This window comes from Gorilla gorilla, chromosome 4 (genome assembly GCF_029281585.2).
Source record: "Gorilla gorilla gorilla isolate KB3781 chromosome 4, NHGRI_mGorGor1-v2.1_pri, whole genome shotgun sequence".
NCBI classification, from domain to species: Eukaryota; Metazoa; Chordata; class Mammalia; order Primates; family Hominidae; genus Gorilla; species Gorilla gorilla.
The window spans coordinates 57,642,066-57,665,960 of NC_073228.2; the positions used below are offsets into that span (position 1 = coordinate 57,642,066).

General features: G+C 39.6%; 1 protein-coding gene across 7 annotated transcripts; it reads left to right on the top strand.

Moving 5' to 3' along the window:
* Positions 1 to 206: 206 nt before the first annotated feature.
* SLFN11 (schlafen family member 11) lies at positions 207 to 23,588 on the top strand. Of its 7 annotated transcripts, none has more exons than XM_055388456.2 (7): positions 267 to 431; positions 6,193 to 6,290; positions 6,835 to 6,951; positions 10,073 to 11,160; positions 13,522 to 13,650; positions 19,803 to 20,526; positions 20,724 to 23,588. In XM_055388456.2, exons 4-7 carry the CDS (start codon positions 10,092 to 10,094, stop codon positions 21,505 to 21,507), a joined length of 2,706 nt encoding a protein of 901 aa, XP_055244431.2. In that variant the 5' UTR covers positions 267 to 431; positions 6,193 to 6,290; positions 6,835 to 6,951; positions 10,073 to 10,091; the 3' UTR covers positions 21,508 to 23,588. The 7 variants fall into 7 exon arrangements, with proteins under 7 accessions (XP_055244436.2, XP_055244432.2, XP_018884186.2 ...); XM_063706530.1 differs by lacking the exon at positions 267 to 431 and adding an exon at positions 5,801 to 5,894; XM_055388457.2 differs by lacking the exon at positions 6,835 to 6,951 and having other exon boundaries at positions 214 to 431.
* The last annotated feature ends 307 nt before the right edge of the window (positions 23,589 to 23,895 follow it).

Below are 23,895 nucleotides of genomic sequence, written 5' to 3' on the forward strand. Positions count from 1 at the left end.
TCCAGATAGATGAATAGATAGATGATAGGGAGGGAGAGATGGATGGAGGGAGCGAGGAGACGGAGGAAGGGTGGGAAGAAGGGGGAAGAAAAAATCCCCAAATTCCCGGAAACTAAGAACTACATGGCAACAGTCAGGAGGGTGGGAGCTTCTAGGCGATTTAACGCGGCAGAGTTCGCGGGCTTAGTAGACCCGCCCATTGGCTCTTGCATCTCCTGCGTGGGATGTGCGTGGGATGGCGCCAACCCGCTAGTATATAAGGACTCGACCTGGGCGCCTCCAGGGAAACGCTAAGGCGGCTTCGGACGCGCTGGAGCTTGTGAGGTCAGAGAGGGTCCTTGCCCCCAGCCTGGGATCCGGAGTTGCGTTTCTACCCGTGCTTCAGGGTCTAGTCCAGCCGAATCCGCGTCGGGCTGTAACTCGAGTGCCAGGTTCGAGAAGGGAGCAGCACCCGTCCCACCCCACCCCAGCCAGGGTGTGGGGTGTGGGGGGTGTGGGGAGGGGCTGGAGGGGTGCGGAGGGGCTGGGGGTGGAGTGGAGTGGGGGTATCTGTGCTTTTCTCCCCTGTCCGGGGGCCCAGCTAGTTTGCTCAGCAGGTTCCCTAAAAAGCGGACTATGGAGGACTGGCGGGCGGGGCGGGGTTTGGTAATGGGGGTAGAAGGCATTAGGGGCGGGGCGGGCCTGACCTGTGCACCTGCTCCCGCTGGAAGTTGGAAGAGCCCCTGGCCAGCCAGCCGCGGTTTCTGCGGGGCGCGGAGCAGGAACCGAAGCCTAGAAGGCCACTGAGTGCACCTTGGTGGCTCCCAGGGCTGCAGGTCTCAGGTTTCAGAGTTATTGGTATTTTAAACTTGAGAAACTAGTTCTACAGCTGTCTATGTGACCGACCAACCACTCTAAACTATTTTCCTTAATATAGAAACTAAAAGGCAGAATTAGAATTGCCATTGCCCTGCGGGGAGATTTATAATCTAGAGGGGGGAGAAATGAGAAAAATGTCTCCCTCTGGACAAGATCTGTAGAATACACGTGCTACCCCAGAAGGACAAAGAGCTCTAAGTTTTAGTTTTCCAAGAGGGCACGTCTGTCGCAGCCCACTTCCCTTTCTTTTCTTTTTTTTTAAATTAATTTTTAGTTTCTGTGGGTACATAGTAGATGTATATGTTTATGGGTTACATGAGATATTTTAAGACAGGCATGTAATGTTTAATAATCACATCACGGTAAATGGGGGTATCCATCGCCTCAAGCATTTATCCTTTGTGTTACCAACAATCCCATTATGCTCTTTAGTTTTTATCTTATTTTATTTTATTTTTGTAGGTACATAGTGGATGTATATATTTATGGGGTACATGAGATGTTTTGATACAGACATGCAATGTGAAATAAGCACACCATGGAGAATGGGGTATTCATCCCCTCAAGCATTTACCCTTTGAGTTGCAAACAATCCAGTTACATTCTTTAAGTTATTTAAAAACGTACAATTGTTATCATTGACTATAATAACTGTTGTGCTATCAAATAGTAGGTCTTATTCATTCTTTCTAATTTTTTTGTACCCATTAACTCTCCCCACCTCACCCCTTCCCTCCTACCACCCTTCCTCAGGTAGTCATCCTTCTGCTCTTAGAATACAATTGTTTTGATTTTTAGATGCCACAAATAAGTGAGAACATGTGATGTTTGTCTTTCTCTGCCTGGCTTATTTCATTTAACATAATGATTTCAAGTTCCATTCGTGTTGTTGCAAGTGATTGGATCTCATTCTTTTCTATGGCTGAATAGTACTCCATTGTGTGTATGCACATCATTTTCTTTATCCATTCATCTGTTGATGGACGCTTAGAGTGCTTCCAAATCTTAGCTCTTTTAAACAGTGCTGCAGGAAACATAGGAGTGCAGATGTCTCTTGGATATACTGATTTCCTTTCTTTTGGGTCAATACTTAGGAGTAGAATTGCTGAATTGTGTGGTAGCTTTATTTTTAGTTTTCTGAGGAACTTCCAAACTGTTGTCCATAATAGTTGTACTAATTTACATTCCCACCAACACTGTATGAGGGTTCCCTTTTCTTCACATCCTTGCCAGCGTTTGTTATTGCCTGTCTTTTGGATAAAAGCCATTTTAACTTGAATGAGATGGTATCTCATTGTAGTTTGGATTTGCATTTTTCTAATGATCAATGATGTTGAGCACCTTTTCACATGCCTGTTTGCCATTTGTCTTCTTCTGAGAAATGTCTATTCAAATCTTTTGCCCATTTTTCAATAGGATTATTAGATTTTTTTCCTATAGAGTTGTTGGAGCTCCTGATATGTTCTGGTTATTACTCCCTTGTTGGATGGTTAGTTTGCAAATATTTCCTCCCATTTTGTGGGTTTTCTTTTCACTTTGTTGATTGCGTTCTTTGCTGTGCGGAAGCTTTTTAACTTGATGTGATCCCATTTGTCCATTTTTGCTTTAGTTGCCTGTGCTTGTGGGGTATTGCTCAATGAATTTTTGCTCAGATCAAGTGTCCTGGAGATCTTACCCAATGTTTACTTGTAGTAGTTTCACAGTGTGAAGTCTTAGATTTGAGTCTTTAACCCATTTTCGTTTGATTTTTGTATGTGACAAGAGTTAGGAGTCTAGTTTCATTGTTCTGCGGATAGATATCCAGTTTTCCCAGTGCCATTTATTGAAGAGAAAGTCTTTTCCCTAGTGTATGTTCTTGGCATCTTTGTGAAAAATGAGTTCACTTTAGGTGTGTGTATTTGTGTCTGGGTTCTCTATTCTGTTCCATTGGTCTATGTGTCTGTTTTTAATGTCAGTATCATGCTATTTTGGTTCCTGTAGCTCTGTAGTATAATTTGAGGTCAGGTAATGTGATTCCTCCAGTTTTGTTCTTTTTGCTTCGGATAGCTTTGGCTATTATAGGTCTTTTGTGGTTCTATATAAATTTTAGGATTGTTTTTTCTATTTCTGTGAAGAATGTCATTGATATTTTAATAGAGATTGCAGTGAATCTGTAGATTGCTTTGGGAAGTATGGATATTTTAACAATATTGATTCTTCCAATCCATGAACATGGGTATATTTTCCCTTTCCATATTTTGGCTCTTCAATTTCTTTCATCATGATTTTATAGTTTTTATTGTAGAGATCTTTCATTTATTTGGTTAATTCCTAGGTATTTAATTTTATTAGTGGCTATTGTAAGTGGGATTACTTTATATCTTTTTCAGATTGTTAACTATTGGTATATAGAGATGCTACTGATTTTTGTATGTTTATTTTGTATCCTGCAACTTTACTGAATTTGTTTATCAGTTCTAATAGTTATCTGGTATAGTCTTTAGGTTTTTTTCAAATGTAAGATCATATCACCTGCAAACAAGGACAATTTGACTTCTTCCTTTCCAATTTAGATGCCCTTTATTTCTTTCTCTTGTCTAATTGCTCTAGCTAGGATTTCTATGTTGAATAACAATGGTGAAAGTGAGGCTCCTTATAGTGTTCCAGATCTTAGAGGAAAGGCTTTCAGTGTTTCCCCACTCAGTATGCTACTAGCTGTAGGTCTGTCATACATGGATTTTATTATGTTGTGGTATGTTCCTTCTATACCCAGTTTTTTGAGGAGTTTTCCATGAAGGGATAATGAGTTTCATTAAGTGCTTTCTCAGCATCAGATGAAATGATCATATGGCATTTGTCCTTCATTCTGTTGATATGATGTATCACATTGACTGATTTGCATATGTTGAACCATCCTTGCATCCCTGAAATAAATAGCACTTAGTCATGATAAATGATCTTTTTAATGTATTGTTGAATTAAGTTTGCTAGTATTTTGCTGAGATACTGGCCCATAGTTTTTTTTCTTTGATGTGTCTTTGGTTTTGGTATCAGTAATACTGGCCTTATAGAATGAGTTTGTAAGTATTCCCTCCTTCTCTAATTTTTGAATAGTTTGGGTAAGATTGATATTAGTTCTTTAACTGTTTGGTAGAATTCAGTGGTGAAGCCATCGGGTCCCAGGCTTTTCTTTGCTGGAGACTTTTTATTATGGCTTTGTTCTCATTACTTCTTATTGGTTTGTGCGGGTTTTGGATTTCTTCATGGTTCAATCTTGGTAGGTTGTATGTGTCTAAGAATTTATTTCCTCTAGATTTTCCAATTTATTGGCATACAGTTGCTCATAGTAGCCACTAATGATCCTTTGAATTTCTGCAGTATCAGTTGTATTGTCTCCTTTTTCATCTCTGATTTCATTTATTTGGGTATTCTCCTTTTTTTCTCAGGTAGCCTGGTAAAGGTTTGTCAATTTTGTTTATCTTTTCAAACAATCAACAGGTGGTGAAGCCAGCCAAGCTGTGTTCTTTTCTTCAGAGTGGCAAGTTCCCCCAGGCCCTAGGTGGGTTCACAGATGCTATCCAGGAGCCAGGGACTGGAGTAAGAAAACCTTAGAAGTTTCCCTGGTGTTCTATTCTACTGGGGCTGAGCTGGCCCTCAAATCATGAGACACAGTCCTTCCCATTCTTCCCTCCTTTTTCCACACGCAGAGGAGATGACCCTGTGGCCAACACGACCACGGGTTCACAGGGAGTACTGTTAGCTATTGCTCATATTCACTTAAAGCCCAAGGGCTCTTTAATCAACTTGTGGTGAATGCTACCAGGTCTGGGACTCACTCTTCAGGACAGTGGACTCCCCTCTGGCCCAGGTTGGGTCCAGAAATGCTGTCCAAGGGCCTACTTGTTGCTCTACCCCTGTGGCTAAGACGGTACCTACGGTGCAAGACAAAGTCCTCTTTACTTTTCCCTCTGCTTTTCTCAAGCAGAAAGAGTCTCTGCCTGTACGCACCACAGCTGGGGTTGTGCTGAGTCTCACCTGAAGCCAGCAGAGTCTCACCCAAGACCCACGGCATATTACCTGGGTATCGTTGCTGATTATTCAGGGACCAAGGGCTCTTTAGTCAGCAGGTGATAGATCCTGCCAGGACTGGGTCCTTCCCTTTAAGGCAGCAGTTTCTCTTCTGGCCCAGAGTGTGTCTAGAAATGTTGTCCAGGAGATAGGGTCTGGAATGGGTGTCTCATGACCCTGACCAATGTGCTATCCTACTGTGTCTGAGCTGACATCCAAGATGCAAGACAGAAGTCCTCTTTAGTCTTCTCTCTTCTCTCCTCAAGTGGAAGGAAGGGATCTTTTTGGAGCTGAGAGTCACACTGTCTGGGGTTGGGGGAGGGGTGGTGCAAGCACTCTCTTAGTCGCCCCAGCTGGTATCTCAGTAGGTCGTGTGCCCTCCAAGCCTACTGGCTCTGATCTCAGCTCAGCACTAGGACTTGCCCAGGAGTTTCAGTCCTTGTGGCCTAGAATGCCGTTCAAGTTTATTTAGAGCCCCATAGCACTTCAGCTACAGTGGCGAGGCTTGCTGAAACTCAGGTTTCAACTGCTGGGATGGACAATTTCCATCTCACTAGGGCTGGTCCAAATTCTGCCTCCATGGGCAGGTATATGCTGGATTCAGCATGGTTTTGCTTTCCACTGTAACAGGGCAGTACTGAGTTCAATGCAAAGTCTCACAATTGCTGTGCCCTCCCTTCCCCGAGCACACAGATTTCTCTGCACCACGTGGTCACTGCTGGAGAAGGGCGATGGTAGGTGGAGCCTTCTATTACACCATCTTGTTCTGCCCTCCCATTTTCCTTTCTGTTCAGTTTCTATCTGAGGCTAGCCAATCCCCTGTGATCTAGGGGAGATGGGTGGGAGGATGGAAGGAAAGGGGAAGTAAAACAAAAAAATAAGAACCACCCAGAAGCATACAGAAAATTGGGCACTACTAGACAATTTGACATTGCGAAGTTTTCCCAGGCTAATTCCTCACCTTTTAGGGAGTTTGCTGAGCAAACTAGGTAAGCCTTCTTGGCAGGGGAGAAATGCACAGATGCTACCCACTGAGCCCCTCGCTTGGGGGTGGTTGTCCCTGCATGTCCACGTCAGAGTCACTGCTCCATCAGGGGTCCTGCAGGACTAGATCCTGGGGCATGGGGAGAAATGGGGACAGCTAATAAATGGAAACCGTACAGCTAATAAATGGAAACCATACAGCTAATAAATGGAAACCGTACAGCTAATAAATGGCAGAGCTGGGATTTGAACCTAGGAAAACTGAGTCTTAATCCTTGAACTCTGCTACCTCTGTCTACATAGGTTTCTGTATACATAGCCTTCAGGACTGCTTTTGGTGGAAAGAGATAGCAGGTGGTGCTAATTCACGGTGTTGGTGGGAACTCTGGCTACACTGAAAGGTTTGAAAAAGTTATCCTGTAAACTGACTAGAATCAGGTGCTTTTGTTTCTGAAGTGCTTTTGTAAGTGTCCTGAGTTTCTTTTCTGAATTCTTAATTTCTTATTGACTTAGTTTAATTTTATTTAGGATTTCAAATTTATATGGGACAATATCTCTACCTTACAAAAAATATGCAAGTGATGCTGATTATAATTCCTTTAATCCTAAGGAAAGAGCTTGGGATAGAGCTCCCTAAGCCTTTTTTGCCTGCAAAAGAATCTAAGCAGATGGTGGGGTTGCTGTTTAAATACAATTGCCAACCAAAAACTATAATCTATTGGCTTTGACAATAAAGTTTATGGGGCAGAGAAAATATTTAACTTTGAAATCCCTGTACATCGAAAGGAATATTTTACAAATAACTTGACAAAGATGTTTCAATGGTCTTGGAATGCAGAATGGAATTTTGAGAAATAGAAATTTGTAGGCAAGGGTCTAAACTAGGCAAGGTGGTAAGAATGTGGATGTGCCAGCCTTCTTTTTTTTTTTTTTTTTTTGAGACAGATTCTTACTTTGACCCCCAGGCTGGAGTGCAGTGGCACGGTCTTGGTTCACCACAATCTTGTCTCGAAGGCTCAGGTGATTCTCTCACCTCAGCCTCCTGAGTAGCTGGGACCACAGGTGAGCACTACCACACCTGCCTAATTTTTGTATTTTTTGAGGAGGTGGGATTTCACCATGATGCCCAGACTCGTCTCAAACTCCTAGGCTCAAGTGATCTGCCTGCCTCAGCCTCCCAAAGTGCTGGGATTACAGGCATGAGCCACCAAACCCGGCCCAGCCTTCACTTTTATCTAACAAATTTCTTCTAAATGTCTTCACACCTCAGTCATCTCATTCCTTCTGTCACCTGCAATAACATCCACCTTATCTGTTCAGAGTTACTAGCACCCACTGAGACTTGTAATTCTAAGCCTTTAGTACAGGATGGATTTTTGTAGGAAAGGAAAATAAGGCTGTGATAGTCTGCTTCTACATATTGTATATATCCTTGATGACTTCAAAATAGTTTACGAATTTACTGATTGTTTTAAATTTTATTTTATTTTAATAATTTTCCAATAATGATGCAAGTTATTTGTTGACTGTATTTAAAATTTTTATTAAAAAAAATAATTTTCAGATAATGATGCAAAGTATTTGTTGATTGTACTGATTTTTTACAATTTCGTTTTAAATAATAATTTTCAAATAGTGATATCAGTTATTTGTTGATTATATTGATCTTTTTGAACAATTCTTAATCTTGATTATTCATAATCTTTATTTCAAAGTTCACTCTCCTTCTTTATTATTTCCCTTATTGAGACCTATAATCCATTCACCTTTTTACTTCGTTCCTATCAATGCAATCCCTGCCACCCTCATTCCCTGACCTATTTGTCTTAGAATGCGTAGTCCAGATTTCAGTTACTTCTGTGATAAAATCCTACCCTTTCCCCCGACTACCTTTTTAATTTGAAGGAGGATGGCTTTTAAAAAATGTTGTAATAATTCAGAATTCCAGAAGTGCAAAGACAAGAAAACAACAAAAATTTATGTCCCACCCACCTCTGAGATGTATTTGGTACAGGTGCTTTTTCTTCTGAACTTACAGCATTGTATGTACAGTCAAAGGCTTCTTAATTCTCCAATCTCATTATTTTCCATCCTTATTTGTAACCTCTGTAAAAAATAAGTGCATCTTTATTCACTATGCTTTTCTCCTTTTACTAAACATAACCATATTTATTACAGTTTTTAAAATATTTTAATCTAAATGCTATTCTATTGTATATTATTTTTTGCAAACCTGCTTTTTAAATTTATCATCATGCTTTGAGAGTTTATTTATACTTGAAGATATGATTTACTTATTTTGTCTGCTGTATTAATCTTCCATTGTAAGTTGTTTGTTTCCCATGTCAAATATCTTTCTTGTTCTTTATAATGTCTGTTTCAAACTGTCTCCATTCTATTATTAAAATGTTTTTGTCAGCTGGGCATTGTGGCTCATGCCTATAATCCCTAGCACTTTGGGAGGCCAAGGCAGGAGGATTGCTTGAGCCCAGGAGTTTGAGACCAGCCTGGGCAACATGGGGAGACCCCCATCTCTACAAAAAAAATTTTTTTTAAAGAATTAGCTGGGTATAGTGGCTGTGCGCCTGTAGTCCCAGCTACTCAGGAGGCTGAGGTGGGAGGATCACTTGAGCCCCAGAGTTTGAGGCTGCAGTGAGCTGTGACTGCACTCCAGCCTGGATGGCAGAGTGAGACCCCATCTCACACGCAAAAAATATTTTTGTCCTGTTTTTATACCAAGTGCCTCTGTCTCAGGGGGTGACTTTATTTCCTACCTCAAAGAGAAAAGTGAAGCTATCAGAAGGGGACTCTTTCAGCTTCCTCCCACCAAAGCGATAAGCCTACCTTTGCCCATGCCTATTATCTCCATTTCTCCTCCTCCTGACCTTCTTCTGCATCCTGGATCACATTCCTTCCTTACCTCTCTTTTCAGGGCTTTCACTGTCTCAATCATCCCAACTTCCTTCTACCTCTTTAAATTTTCACTTCCCTACTGGCTTCTTCCCATCTAAATATGTTCAGGCCTTTCCCATCTTAATAAGATTCTTTAACTTCTTCTTTTCCTCCAGCTACATTTCTTTTTACCTCTCCCCTTTATAGCTTCATATAGTGAACAAGTTGTGCGTATTTGGTAATACTATTTCCTTACCTCCCATTTATTCGTTGACTCATTGTGAAATGGACAATTAATATAGATTCCTTTACTAAACACCTGTGAACCAAAATATAGTGTTAAATACTTTTTGAGAATTATTCTCAATTAATCCTCATAATAACAGGCATATTAAGGTGGATGCACCATGTTTTATAGGTAAGAAAACAGAGTTAGAAAGATTAAATATCTAGGTTAATGTTATAATACTTTTAATGACAAGTGGAATTCAAGCCATCTCCATGAACTCTGGTCTGTAAGACCTTAGCCTCTGGTTTATTGCCTCCTGGTGCCCACTGCCCAGGTGTCTGAACAGCATTTTTCAAAGTCACCAATAACCTTAATTTTACTAAACCTAATAACACTTTCGAGTCATCACCTAGCTGTACCTGTCAGCAGTATTAGACACCTCGGCTCTGTCACGCCCCATCTTTGCAGCCTCAGTTTTTCATTATGCCATAGATCTGAGACCTCTGTGCAGGTGACTTTGTTCTGGGCTTCCTTAATACCATATGCCCTTGGTTTTTCTCCTACCTCTGGTTTTTCACAGTCAGTCCTTTCTGAAGTCTCCTTTTCAATGTTGTTTTCTTTTACTCATCCCCTAAAGTTGGTGTTCACTGGAACATCAACAACCTAAACTGAGATAGTCTCATGCCATTGTACACATGCCCTTCATGCGCTCCACTGCTTCCATTCTTCAATGCTGATAACTTCACCTGGCCAATTCCAATGCATCCTTCAGGTCTTGATTAAATGTCACCTTTGCCTTGGAAGTCTTTTTGAACCATCATCTTCAGATTAATTTAGATACCCCTTTAGTATATTTTTCCTCTCATAGCCCATATCATATATGATGTTAAATGCTAATTTCATTAGCACCCTTCCTTGCCAGCCATTCTTCTCCTAAAGAGAAGGGATTGCTCCTGTCTTGCTTGCTAGTCTATTGTCTTCTCTCAGCACATATTAGACACAAAATAAATACCCTTTTAATAAATGAATTGCATGCATGTAACAATTCATTTCTTCTAATAGTTTCAGCTGTGAGTTCAACATGGAGGCAAATCAGTGCCCCCTGGTTGTGGAACCATCTTACCCAGACCTGGTCATCAATGTAGGAGAAGTGACTCTTGGAGAAGAAAACAGAGAAAAGCTGCAGAAAATTCAGAGAGACCAAGAGAAGGAGAGAGTTATGCGGGCTGCATGTGCTTTATTAAACTCAGGAGGAGGAGTGATTCGAATGGCCAAGAAGGTTGAGCATCCCGTGGAGATGGGACTGGATTTAGAACAGTCTTTGAGAGAGCTTATTCAGTCTTCAGATCTGCAGGCTTTCTTTGAGACCAAGCAACAAGGAAGGTGTTTTTACATTTTTGTTAAATCTTGGAGCAGTGGCCCTTTCCCTGAAGATCGCTCTGTCAAGCCCCGCCTTTGCAGCCTCAGTTCTTCATTATACCGTAGATCTGAGACCTCTGTGTGTTCCATGGACTCAAGAGAGGCATTCTGTTTCCTGAAGACCAAAAGGAAGCCAAAAATCTTGGAAGAAGGACCTTTTCACAAAATTCACAAGGGTGTATACCAAGAGCTCCCTAACTCGGATCCTGCTGACCCAAACTCGGATCCTGCTGACCTAATTTTCCAAAAAGACTATCTAGAATATGGTGAAATCCTGCCTTTTCCTGAGTCTCAGTTAGTAGAGTTTAAACAGTTCTCTACAAAACACATCCAAGAATATGTAAAAAGGACAATTCTAGAATACGTCCCTGCATTTGCAAACACTGGAGGAGGCTATCTTTTTATTGGAGTGGATGGTAAGAGTAGGGAAGTCCTGGGATGTGCAAAAGAAAATGTTGACCCTGACTCTTTGAGAGGGAAAATAGAACAAGCCATATACAAACTACCTTGTGTTCATTTTTGCCAACCCAAACGCCCGATAACCTTCACACTCAAAATCGTGAATGTGTTAAAAAGGGGAGAGCTCTATGGCTATGCTTGCATGATCAGAGTAAATCCCTTCTGCTGTGCAGTGTTCTCAGAAGCTCCCAATTCATGGATAGTGGAGGACAAGTACGTCTGCAGCCTGACAACCGAGAAATGGGTAGGCATGATGACAGACACAGATCCAGGTAAGAGGGAGAAAGCTCCTCCCTCCCTGTCCTTTCTACATCCTTGGGACCTCCCATATTAAATTTTCCTTTGCTGCCTATGACTTTGAACATCTTTCATCCACTGAACACTTTATTTTGAATCCCCAAGTATTCTACTTTTCATACGTGAGAAAATTTTGTTGGGTGATTAGAAACCTAACTCACATGTCTATAAATGGCCAATTTTCTACATTAGTAACTGAACAGAAAATTATTTGAGAATGGCCACCCTTGCAATGGTGTACTGGAATGGCTCTTACTGGCTTTAGAATCAATTATTAAATTTTCAGGAATTTTTGAGCTAGTTGTTAAACATAGTTATTACTAAAAATTAGATTATATATACTTGCACCTAAATAAATCGTATCAGAAACAAATGTAATAAATTCAAACTCACCACTTCCTAATTATTTGCTACATTTTACTATTATCTTTGCTTGAGAGATTATTTACATCTATTGTATCTGTGTGGTGGGAATACTATAAAATGGAGTGCTACTGTGCATAGCTTTCCAACTCTGTATTTAGTGATAATCCATTAGGAGCTTGAAATTGTCCATGGCAGGAAGATTTATAAAACAGAAACTGGCAGTTGGCTATGAACGAGGGATCTCTTCTCAACTAGATCTGTTTATTAAACCATCACCAGCATAGTACTGCTTTCTGGGGTTGCTTTCTTGGGCTGGGCTTGGTGGCTCATGCCTCTAATCCCAGCATTTTTGGAGGCTGAGGTGGGTGGATCACCTGAGCAGGAGTTCAAGACCAATATGGTGAAACCCCGTCTCTACTAAAAATAGAAAAATTAGTCAGACATGGTGGTGCGTGCCTGTGGTCTCAGCTACTTGGGAGGCTGAAGCAGAAGAATTGCTTGAACCTGGGAGGAGGAGGTTGCAGTGAGCCGAGATTGCACCACTGCACTCCAGTCTGGGCGATAGAGCGAGACTCTGTCTCAAAAAAAAAAGCCCTTTGCATTGAAGTTTGCTATCACCTTATAATAGTATCCTGCCTAAATTAAGATGTAGTTTCTCTCTTGATCCTTGAGGACATTGTTGATTTTGTAGCTCAGGAAAATTTGAAAGTAGCTCAGGGCCAAGCATGGTGGCTGACACATAATTCCAGCAATTTCGGAGGCTGTGGTGGGAGGATCACTTGAGCCCTGGAGTTTGAGGCTGCAGTGAGCCATTATTACAGCAATGCACCCCAGCATGGGTGAGAGTGAGACCCTGTCTCAAAAACAAAAGAACAGAAAGTATTTCAGGGTGATGAGGGTCACGGGGGTAGGGGTGTATTCAAGGTTTGTCCTCAGTACCGTTTCATATTGTCCTGTGTCTCTGTTTATCCTGTGGATATTTTGCCTTTTCCTCCACTCATCACCATGTACCCATTATGCTCTATGCCAGCAGGTATAATCTGCTCTACCCCTCTGCTCCTAACAGTTTGAAATATTTCTTGCCTTGCATCACTACTGCTTCCCAAACATGTTTCTATATTTACCCCATCATGCTATAATTTGGCAGGCTAGTGGGCTATCTCAGTGTCTCTAGAACAACTGAGAACACCCTAAGCCTGGAGAAACACGGAGAGAACATAAAAATTGGGACACAATCTTCTGAGTAAAGTGGATGTGTACTTGGAAAGGAGATATTATAAAGCTGACTCCAATCTCCAAAGCACATGAAAAAGTTAATGCACTCTATAATGTCCTTTGATTTCACACAATTTCTCATTTTAACTTCAGGAATAAGCATAGGTGTCAGAATGTCACCCAGGCTGGAGTGCAGTGGCGTGATCATAGTCCACTACAGCCTTGAACTCCTGGGCTCAAGTGATCCTCTCACTTCAGTCTCTTGAGTAGCTGAGGCTACAGGCACAAGCTACTGTGCCCAAGCCCTAAGCTATTTTTTAAGTGTGAGTAATGGTAATTACAAATCAGTGATGAGATGATATTGAACAGAGTTGAGAGTTGGGTTCAGGAGAGGTGGTGGCAGTTGGAGAGGGGATGTAAAATAAGATACATGCACAGACAGCAGTACTAAAAGAATGAGCTAGGTAACGTAACAGGTGTGCAAACAAAATGCTAACCAGATACAGAGAATGAAGAATTATACTGAATGGAGAAATACAGTTAAACTTCCAAATAATGGCTTTTCAGGATGGGTTTTGGCAACCTTCATATGCAATAAAGGCACTTATCTAGAGTGAGTGAGTGAGAGGAGAGTTATTTTGATATTATCTCTCAAGTCAAACTATTTAGAAAGTCACACATTCCACCTACTGATAGAGCCTCTTTCAGTATGAAGAGATTAACAAGTCAGAATAACATGAATTTTCTTTCTTAAGATCTTCTACAGTTGTCTGAAGATTTTGAATGTCAGCTGAGTCTATCTAGTGGGCCTCCCCTTAGCAGACCAGTGTACTCCAAGAAAGGCCTGGAACATAAAAAGGAACTCCAGCAACTTTTATTTTCAGGTAATTATGGTTTGTCTTCTCAACACCAGCCAGTTTCTATATTAGGATAAAGGGAGATTAAACTATAATATTTGTTTTGTAAAATCCTGAAAGTGCTCTGCAAACCCATTTGTAAGACGTGATGATGTTACAATCTTGTTGGTGATAAGTGGTTTAGAAATGAACCCTTACTGACCCCACTGGCTAAGGCAGGACCACACATAGAATCCAGGAACATTATTTCCTTTAAAGACTATTTGTTCTTGTAGTTCCCAAATCTGGCTGATCATCAGTGTTTCTGGTCATTTTTAAAAGGACACATATCTGAGTCCCTACTCCACTCATAACAAATTGGAATATGTGGGGAGAGTGGCTTGCAATATGTACTTTTCTCAAACTACCCTCATGATTTTATGTTCATCTAGATTGGAAACCTTTTATCTAGTCAAACTACTCATATGCTGCACCAGAGAGCAGCCAAAAAACTGCCTGCCCTTGCCAGATTTTCCACGGGAGTGGTGGTTGTAAATAAGAGAAAAGAATATAAATCTAGGTCAAGATGGAAAACAAAACATTTAAAATGGAGATGGATTATGCGTTTCTTCCCATGTTTTGGGTTTAGGACAATCACGTAGCAGCACAAACACAGTAATTCAGGACCAAGGTCAACGCCTTTTCTCTACTCTTATCCCTTGTTCCCATGATAGGCTTTGCTTAGGAATCCATTGCTGTCTTCTTTGTAGAATCCCAGAGAGGGAAAACCACTTGCTTAAATCTGTGCAGTAAGTCAGTGGCTTATCTGGCACTATAATTGATACATAAATGTCCTATATATGTGTAAATATCTGTCAAGGATCATTAAATTAATAGATAATGACTGCCCCCATTAGAATTTCATTTTTTCCTTTATCCGAGGTCCTTGCATTCATTTACATATCAAATTTATATTTTAGAAACTGTCCACAATAAACAATGTAAAATCTAAGAGTAAATCTATTAAGCGCTGCTAATCACCTTTTAAGCTCAATAAGATCCATTTTAGTAGAGCTTATTACCATGGAATAAATTATAACTAAGACCAAATAATGGGCTATATGCCCATAGAGGAACAGCCTATTATTCTGGTATAAAAAAATCAATTTTCTAAAACTTCTACCAAACTTTTGAAAAATAGGCATTTTTTACACTATTTGCATTGTTCTAAATTCATAGAAAAATAACACAAATTCCCAAGTCTTTTTTTCTTTTTGAGACAGGGTCTTGCTCTGTCACCCAGGTTGGAGTGCAGTGGTGTGATCATAGCTCATTGCAGCCTTGAACTCCTGGACTCAAGTGATCCTCTCACCTCAGTCTCTTGAGAAGCTAAGACTATAGGCATGAGCTACTGTGCCCAGCCCTAAGCTATTTTTTAAGTGTGAATAACAGTAATTGTAAAACTTGTTAAAGATAGAAAAAAAGGAAAAGGAAAAGGAAAACTCAGATTAATCCTACTTATTAATGAGGATGCAAAGACAGAATTCCAGAAATACAAGCGTGTGTCAACATTTAAAGAGTTAATGTAATTCATCATTTCTGTGTATCTATGCAAATAAATTATATATTTGTCTTCTAATACATCAAAAAGGCATTTGAAAAAGCTCAATACACATTGTTTTTTAAAGGTCCTCAATAAAATAGTAACCTATAGTTCTTTAACATTATATATATATATATATATATATATATATATATATATATGTCCACCAAGAACATCATGTTAATTGGGAGAGATTACAGGCATTCTATTAAGTTCAGGAACAAAACAGCCATGTGCATATTACAAGTACAATGTAATATTAATTGGCCAATACAGTTAGATAAGAGAAAGAAATTAGAGGGATTAAAATGGAAGAAGATAGGACTATATATCTGGAGAATTCATGATAATCAAAGAAAACTACTGTAAACAGTAAAATAATTCAGAATGAATATAAGTACTTAGTATTATAAGAAGCAACTATAAAAATTAATATGCAGAATTCAGTATCTTTAATATAACATATAATGAAAGAAAACACCCAATTTTCAATAGCAACAAAAAGCTAAAATATCTGCAATAAACCTATCTAATGCAAAAGTTAAAATAATATTGAAGGACAGAGAAGCATAAGTGAATCAGGGAATGTTACATACTTTGAAGGAAGAATCAACATCACAAAGTTGTCAATTCTGAAGTTATTTTATATATCAATTTTAAAAAGAGATTATTTAAATCTAAACATAAAAACGAAATGAGCAAGAACAGCTGGAAAATTAAAACCTGAAAAACAAGAGAGGCTATCTATAAATAATATATATTATTTATAGATATATAAATATAATAATTATATAACTATAATATATAGATATATAAAATATATATTATATAAATAATTATATATTTTTAATTTTATTATTTATTTGTTTTTTAAAATCTTTATATTTTTTATTTTTATTATTTCATATTTATATATTATATATTTATATTATTTATATATGATATATATTATTTATATATATTTAAATATATATTATATATATAAATAATAAAAAGAGTTGTATTGTCATATAATTAGACCAAAGTTACAGAATGTAGGATCTGGAAATACACAGAAAAACAAATTAAAATTTAGTTTATCATTGAAACTGGCCTTGCAAGTAAGTAGAGAAAAACAGACATGTTCATAAATATATAGGGTAACTTGGTGGCAATTAACTGTTTAAAAGATGAACTCATACTTTACTTCATATACTAACATAAACTACAAATGGATCAAGAATTTAAAACAAAAAGCCAGAAAAGTTCTAGAAGAAAACATAGGCAAACATCTTTATAATTTTTGCGTTAGACTTAAAAAAAATCAAGATTCAAAATCTGTGAACCATAAAAGTAAAGACTGTTATATATGACTGCATACAAATAATAAGTATTGTGCATGACTAAAGCCACTAAGAACAAAGTCAAATGACCATGACCAGTAGAAAAAATATTTGCAACCCGTATCACAACCAAAGGGCCAGTGTCTCTAATATATAAAGAGCTTCCAGAAGTTGATAAGGACACAGACACACACACACACACACACATGCACAGAAAAATCAACACGGATAGTCCAGAGAAAATAAAATTCATACAGCTCTGAAACATTTGAAAAGATGCTAAATATTAATCAAAATAAGAGACATGTAAATTAAAAGGAGAATTATTTCCGTCTACTGGATTGTTAAAAAATGAAAAAACCTGACATTATCTCTTATTTGCTAGTTGTGGGGAAACACACCTTCTTGTACATTGCTAGTGGGAGTCCATATTGGTACAACTCCATTGGAGGACAATTTGGCAATATATTAATATATTGGAATCACAAATGCATTTAACCTTTGAGATTTTATGTGTGTGTGTGTGTGTGTGTGTGTATGCTACATATGCTTACATACACACCAAACATACAAGGTTACTCACTGTAGTATTAACATAATAGCAAAAGACTGGAGGGAAAACTCAAGGGCCCATCAATAGGGACTGGTCAAACAAGATATGGTACATCCATAAAATACTGTGTTAGATAGCTGTAAGAAAAGAATAAGGAATTGTGCATTGATATGGAAAGATCTCTACCATACATTGCTAAGTGAAGAAAAAAGTAGTTGCTGAATGGTTTGCTACCTGTTGGGAAAGAAAGGGCAGAATATTTGTTTGTATTTGCATAAAGTAATTTCCGAAGAATAGGCAAGAAACTTAAAAGTATCTGTGATAAGGGAGAAGGGTGAGATTGGGAAGGCAGGAAATTAAGAAAATGGGAGTAGGAGTGTTTGGGTATTTGGTATAGGAATATATTAACTAAAGTTATTTTTTTAAAAGACAATTTTCATTTTTAGAACACTGTTATTGTTATTAGATTTTGAACATTAATGGTAGTAAACAAACTATGTTTATACTTTTACAATTAGAATCCAGATATTAAGAATAAAGATGTTCTTAGCACACTAATTATTAGCATTGATTGACAATAATTTGGCTTCAGAATCAATGCTGTCAGTGCTTCTCTTGGAAGAAATGCAATGATTGTCTCAAATAGAAATTTTGTCTATAACTGGAGTTACTGGTACTAAAGATAGTCAGGGCCTGGTGTAGTAGGTCAGAATCAGCCGGCTCCAGTGTTCTTCCTCTTGGTGTCCTAAACCTTTAGGATACCTCACCTGATTGATTTCTTATGGTTTGAGAACAACTGCCCTGGACCCTTCACTGCTGATTCTAAAGATTCCCTAGATCCATGGTGAAATTAGTTCCCAGAATGGATACAAAGTGGGAGCTCTGAGGACAGAAGGATGAATATGGGAGTTCTGGGGAGGGTGAGGAGTTTATCAAGTGATCAAGGTGGAAGTCTTCAGAGTTTCAGAGCACACCTGTGCAAAGGCACAGAGTCCTCAAATCACATGGGGAGTGGTGACTACTCTGGTGCACCTGGAATGATGGCATTAATTGAACACCTAGTCTGGTCCCTATCATTACTGTTATGTGGAATATCAAAGAAATGAAAGAAACACTTCTTATCTTCCTATAATTTCCTTCAGAAGCATGGTCCATTATATAATTAAAGAAAAAGAAGACCTATGCAATGATAAGGTAAATAAACATCAAGTGTTTTAGTGACTTTTACCATTTATCAGGCAGGAGTAGTCTGTGACTTGCAGGGCAGGGCAAAAACAGTAGAGGATCCGATGTCCAAGAGACTTGGGTTCAGACTCACCCTGCCATTTCCTAGTGGTGTGATGTTGGGCAAATCACTTGATCTCTTTTATTTTTTATTTTTTGAGACAGTATCTTGCTGTGTCGCCCAGGATAGAGTGCAGTGGTGCAGTCATAGCTCACTGCAGCCTTAAATTCCCTGGCTCAAGCAATCCTCCCACCTCAGCCTCCTGAGTAGCTGGAACTACAGGCCCATAGCACTGCACCCAGCTCTCACTTGACCTCTTTGAGTCCTTATCTACTCATATGAAGATGGGAATAAATATGTCATCCTTGGAAAATTTGTGAAGACCAGAGATACGTGCAAATTCCCTGGTAACAATCAACAAATGATGTATTTTCTTATTTTACATTTCTTTGGTTTCCAAAGCTTCATTTTAAACATATACTCAATTATCCTATTTTATCCATTCTAAGATGTATATTTCCCCCTATATTTTAACATCTCTAAAATCTGGATGTGTCTCATAATAGATGCTATCTCCTACTGTCATCCAGGTTGCAGGGATAATCAAGTCGTGTGAGCACCTGGTATGAATGAGAAAGCACTGGCAACAATGAACAAGAAACAATTACCAATAAAATCTGGGTAATTTCATTTGAAATTACCACTACAAATCTTGATTTGGGTTTGTACTCTAACACTACCACAACAGGACAACAATTATCCTCCTCCCCATCCCACTTTGGAACCCATGATCATTGAAATAAGTTCATAATCCTCCAATGCAAGTATATTCTCGTGTCACATAATTATTTCTTGTTTGCCTGTGACACAGGGAAGACTTTTGTGGTAGTGGGGAGCCATACGTTGATCTTTAAGTGATGCAAGAATTCTGCTTCAGGAGAGATAGCTTTAAGGATCTTCCAGTCCAGGACTGCAGGAAATTCGCTGCCAACAAAGGCTTTAATATGACTCCCTCTCCTCTGCAACTATGGAGTTAATGACTACCTTCTTCCTGTGGCAGTGGAGGAGGGGGGGCTCCTGCTACTCCCAGCAATGGGGCATTTTGAGATTCAGGTACTTTGAAAGTAGAAAGGGGAGGAAGAGAACCAACATTTCTCAAGCAGCTACAATGAGCCAAACATTTTATGTTATTTCATTTATTCCTCCTCATAGGAAATGTGCTATTCTTAGTTTTGTTTTACAGATGAGACAGCAAAGTCTTAGGCTAAGGAATTTCCCAAGGTTATAAGTTTTAAAAAATACATGGGTTTAGATGAAGTATACCAGATATTCCAAGGGTTCTTTTCCTTTATAACTATAATATAATAATATTTATAAAATAGTATTTGAAACTTCTATAAGTAATCATTTAGTTAATCAATTAGTTAATTATAATTAGTCATCTTAATCAATAGGGTTATTTCTCTTCCTCTAATTTATCATTCTTTTCACATACAGTCCCGCCAGGATATTTGCGATATACTCCAGAGTCACTCTGGAGGGACCTGATCTCAGAGCACGAAGGACTAGAGGAGTTAATAAATAAGCAAATGCAACCTTTCTTTCGGGGAATTTTGATCTTCTCTAGAAGCTGGGCTGTGGACCTGAACTTGCAGGAGAAGCCAGGAGTTATCTGTGATGCTCTGCTGATAGCACACAACAGCACCCCCATTCTCTACACCGTTCTCAGGGAGCAGGATGCAGAGGGCCAGGACTACTGCACTTGCACCGCCTTTACTTTGAAGCAGAAGCTAGTGAACATGGGGGGCTACACCGGGAAGGTGTGTGTGAAGGCCAAGGTCCTCTGCCTGAGTCCTGAGAGCAGCGCAGAGGCCTTGGAGGCTGCAGTGTCTCCGATGGATTACCCTGCGTCCTATAGCCTTGCAGGCACCCAGCACATGGAAGCCCTGCTGCAGTCCCTCGTGATTGTCTTACTCGGCTTCAGGTCTCTCTTGAGTGACCAGCTCCACTGTGAGATTTTAAATTTGCTCACAGCCCAGCAGTATGAGATATTCTCCAGAAGCCTCCGCAAGAACAGAGAATTGTTTGTCCACGGCTTACCTGGCTCAGGGAAGACCATCATGGCCATGAAGATCATGGAGAAGATCAGGAATGTGTTTCACTGTGAGGCACACAGAATTCTCTACGTTTGTGAAAACCAGCCTCTGAGGAAATTTATCAGGTAAGCAGTTGGATCTTACGTCTCTAAGTATTATTTAATCTGGGTTTAATTTTTCCTGCTAAGTCACCGTCTTTCTTGAGAATTGAGTGGTAAAATGATCTGTGGTAATGTACTGTGCTCGGAGGAACATGATACAATTATTTTCTCCCTTTGTTTTTTTAGAGAAAAACCTGAGTGTGTTCTTTTAATTTTTACAGTGATAGAAATATCTGCCGAGCAGAGACCCGGAAAACTTTCCTAAGAGAAAACTTTGAACACATTCAACACATCGTCATTGACGAAGCTCAGAATTTCCGTACTGAAGATGGGGACTGGTATGGGAAGGCAAAAAGCATCACTCGGAGAGCAAAGGATGGCCCAGGAATTCTCTGGATCTTTCTGGATTACTTTCAGACCAGCCACTTGGATTGCAGTGGCCTCCCTCCTCTCTCAGACCAATATCCAAGAGAAGAGCTCACCAGAATAGTTCGCAATGCAGATCCAATAGCCAAGTACTTACAAAAAGAAATGCAAGTAATTAGAAATAATCCTTCATTTAACATCCCCACTGGGTGCCTCGAGGTACTTCCTGAAGCCGAATGGTCCCAGGGTGTTCAGGGAACCTTACGAATTAAGAAATACTTGACTGTGGAGCAAATAATGACCTGTGTGGCAGACACGTGCAGGCGCTTCTTTGATAAGGGCTATTCTCCAAAGGATGTTGCTGTGCTTGTCAGCACCGCAAAAGAAGTGGAGCACTATAAGTATGAGCTCTTGAAAGCAATGAGGAAGAAAAGGATTGTGCAGCTCAGTGATGCATGTGATATGTTGGGTGATCACATTGTGTTGGACAGTGTTCGGCGATTCTCAGGCCTGGAAAGGAACATAGTGTTTGGGATCCATCCAAGGACAGCTGACCCAGCTATCTTACCCAATATTCTGATCTGTCTGGCTTCCAGGGCAAAACAACACCTGTATATTTTTCCGTGGGGTGGCCATTAGGAAGAACTCCAAATCAAAATGCTATGTAAATGTCTATGGGTGACAGTCTGCTGATGGTAGAAACCTTTCTTTTTAGTTCACAAGTCAGTTAGAGATTTGGACAGAGCTGACACAGAGAGTTTGGAGCTCCCCCATTTCTGGCTCTCCTTTCAGGGGTTCCTTCCCCAGCTCTTTTCAGCAGCGGTGGCTGCCTCCCATTCTGACCCCTGACTCTTGCAGTCAGAAAGACGGTGGTTTTCTAGAGGAACTTTAGCTGTCCTGCACAATGCAGACCTGTGTCTTGCTCTCTGGGTAAAAGCCATAAAAATAAGAAACTCAGCCTGTGGCCTTTCTTTCTTCCAAGGCTGGGCTTCTTTTTGTAAGTGACTTCATGTAGTTTGTTGCTTTTAAAAATTTGTCCAGAATCGTTTTCTGCAGAAGCATGGTCTGTTAGGAGCTTACTGGCCGTAGCAGAAGCAATTGTTTCCTGAATTCTTGACGTTTATCTTTGCTGTATTCATTTAGGGCTTGGGAGAGTCCGAAGATAATTCAGTCACTGTCAGATTAATAATTTTGTCAGGACAAAGAATACCGTTATGGGCCGGGCGCGGTGGCTCACGCCTGTAATCCCAGCACTTTGGGAGGCCGAGGCGGGCGGATCACGAGGTCAGGAGATCGAGACCATCCTGGCTAACACAGTGAAACCCCGTCTCTACTAAAAAATACAAAAAATTAGCCGGGCATGGTGGCGGGCGCCTGTAGTCCCAGCTACGGGGGAGGCTGAGGCAGGAGAATGGCGTGAACCCGGGAGGCGGAGCTTACAGTGAGCCGAGATCGCACCACTGCACTCCAGCCTGGGCGACAGAGCGAGACTCCGTCTCAAAAAAAAAAAAAAAGAATACCGTTATGATTATTTAATCCTTTAAAATTGTGGTCTCCAGAGCTTGTTCTCAGAATGGCCCTGACCAAGCCTTAATTGTGATAGTGAATATTAATGGTCGCTTTAAGGAGAAATTATAGGCCAAGATGAAATGAACATAAACCTGTTTGCCCTGGCTTTCAGTGGAAGATGATATTAGAGACCAAAATCTGAAGGTGTGTATCAGCCCTAAGGTGAACCAAACTTGGGAAAGATTGTCTTTAAAAATCAATGAGTTTATGTTTTAACTTCTCAGCTTAGTTCTATGCATTGCTCTATAACACACCTAGTTAAGTTTTATGTTATTCTTGAACTGTGATTTCTTTTCTATTTACTTTCATGGTTTGGTGGGCCATTGTTATGGACTGAATGTTTGTGTCCCACCCTTCACCCCCAAATTCCCGTGTTGAAGCCCCAACCTGCAGTGTGGAGCTGGGGCTGCTAAGGAAGTAATTAAGGTTACATGAAGTCATGGTGGGGCTCTGATCTGCTAAGGTTGGTGTCCTTATAGGGAGAGACCCCAGAGAGCTTGTTCCCTCCCTCCCTGTGCATGCAAACAAGAGGGCATGGGAGCACACAGAGAGATGGCAGCCACCTAGAAGCCAAGAGGAGAAGCCTCACAATCAAACTCTTGCTGCTGGCGAGAGTCTTGGACTCCCAGCCTCCAGACTGTGAGAAACAAATTTCTGTTGTTTCAGCTGCTCAGTCTCTGGTGTTTTGTTATTGCAGCCTGAGAACACAGCTGTACGATTATTTGTCAAACAGAAAACACTGATACTTAACAATGCTAATGCAATTATTTATTTGCTTTTCAGTCTCTACAAAACATTCTAAAACACTAATCTAAATACTAACAATAAAATATTTGCATAACTAATGGAAACTAAGAAATCATATGACCAATATTTCACTTATTAGTAATCTTACTCTACTGATTTCCCCCCAGACTGTGATTTTTGAACTTCCTTGCCTTTCTCCTGTCTTTCTGTGTTTATTCATGGAATTCCAGTTATCTGGGCTTGAAATTGCAGGCTCTCCTAACTTAAGCAAAATCTGACAGACCAGCAAAATGAGATAAATGTTTCTTTTTTCTTTCTGACTGCATTAAATCAGATACAACTCAGCATTAAAAAGCTATCTTTGTAAATGTTGTTACTAATAAATTAGTCTTATAAGATCCCTGGACTTTGGAGTTGTTGCAATGTCTTTGAGAGTAATTCTTTAAAAATCTAATTTTGACTGATTGTATCTCTTTATGATTTATTGCCCCACTAACAATATTTGAAACAATATAATATTTTTAAATGTATAAATAATTATGAATTTTTGTTTAGAACAAAGAGGATTACTGATATTTGTTTCCGTATGAATGGCAAAAGGTTTAGCTTACTACTGCATTTCTGTTTTAAATAAAAAGTTGAGAGTTTGTGTCTCATTAAACTGAAAAAAATGGTCTTGTAAAATAAATGCTTAAATGGGGGAAAAGGAGA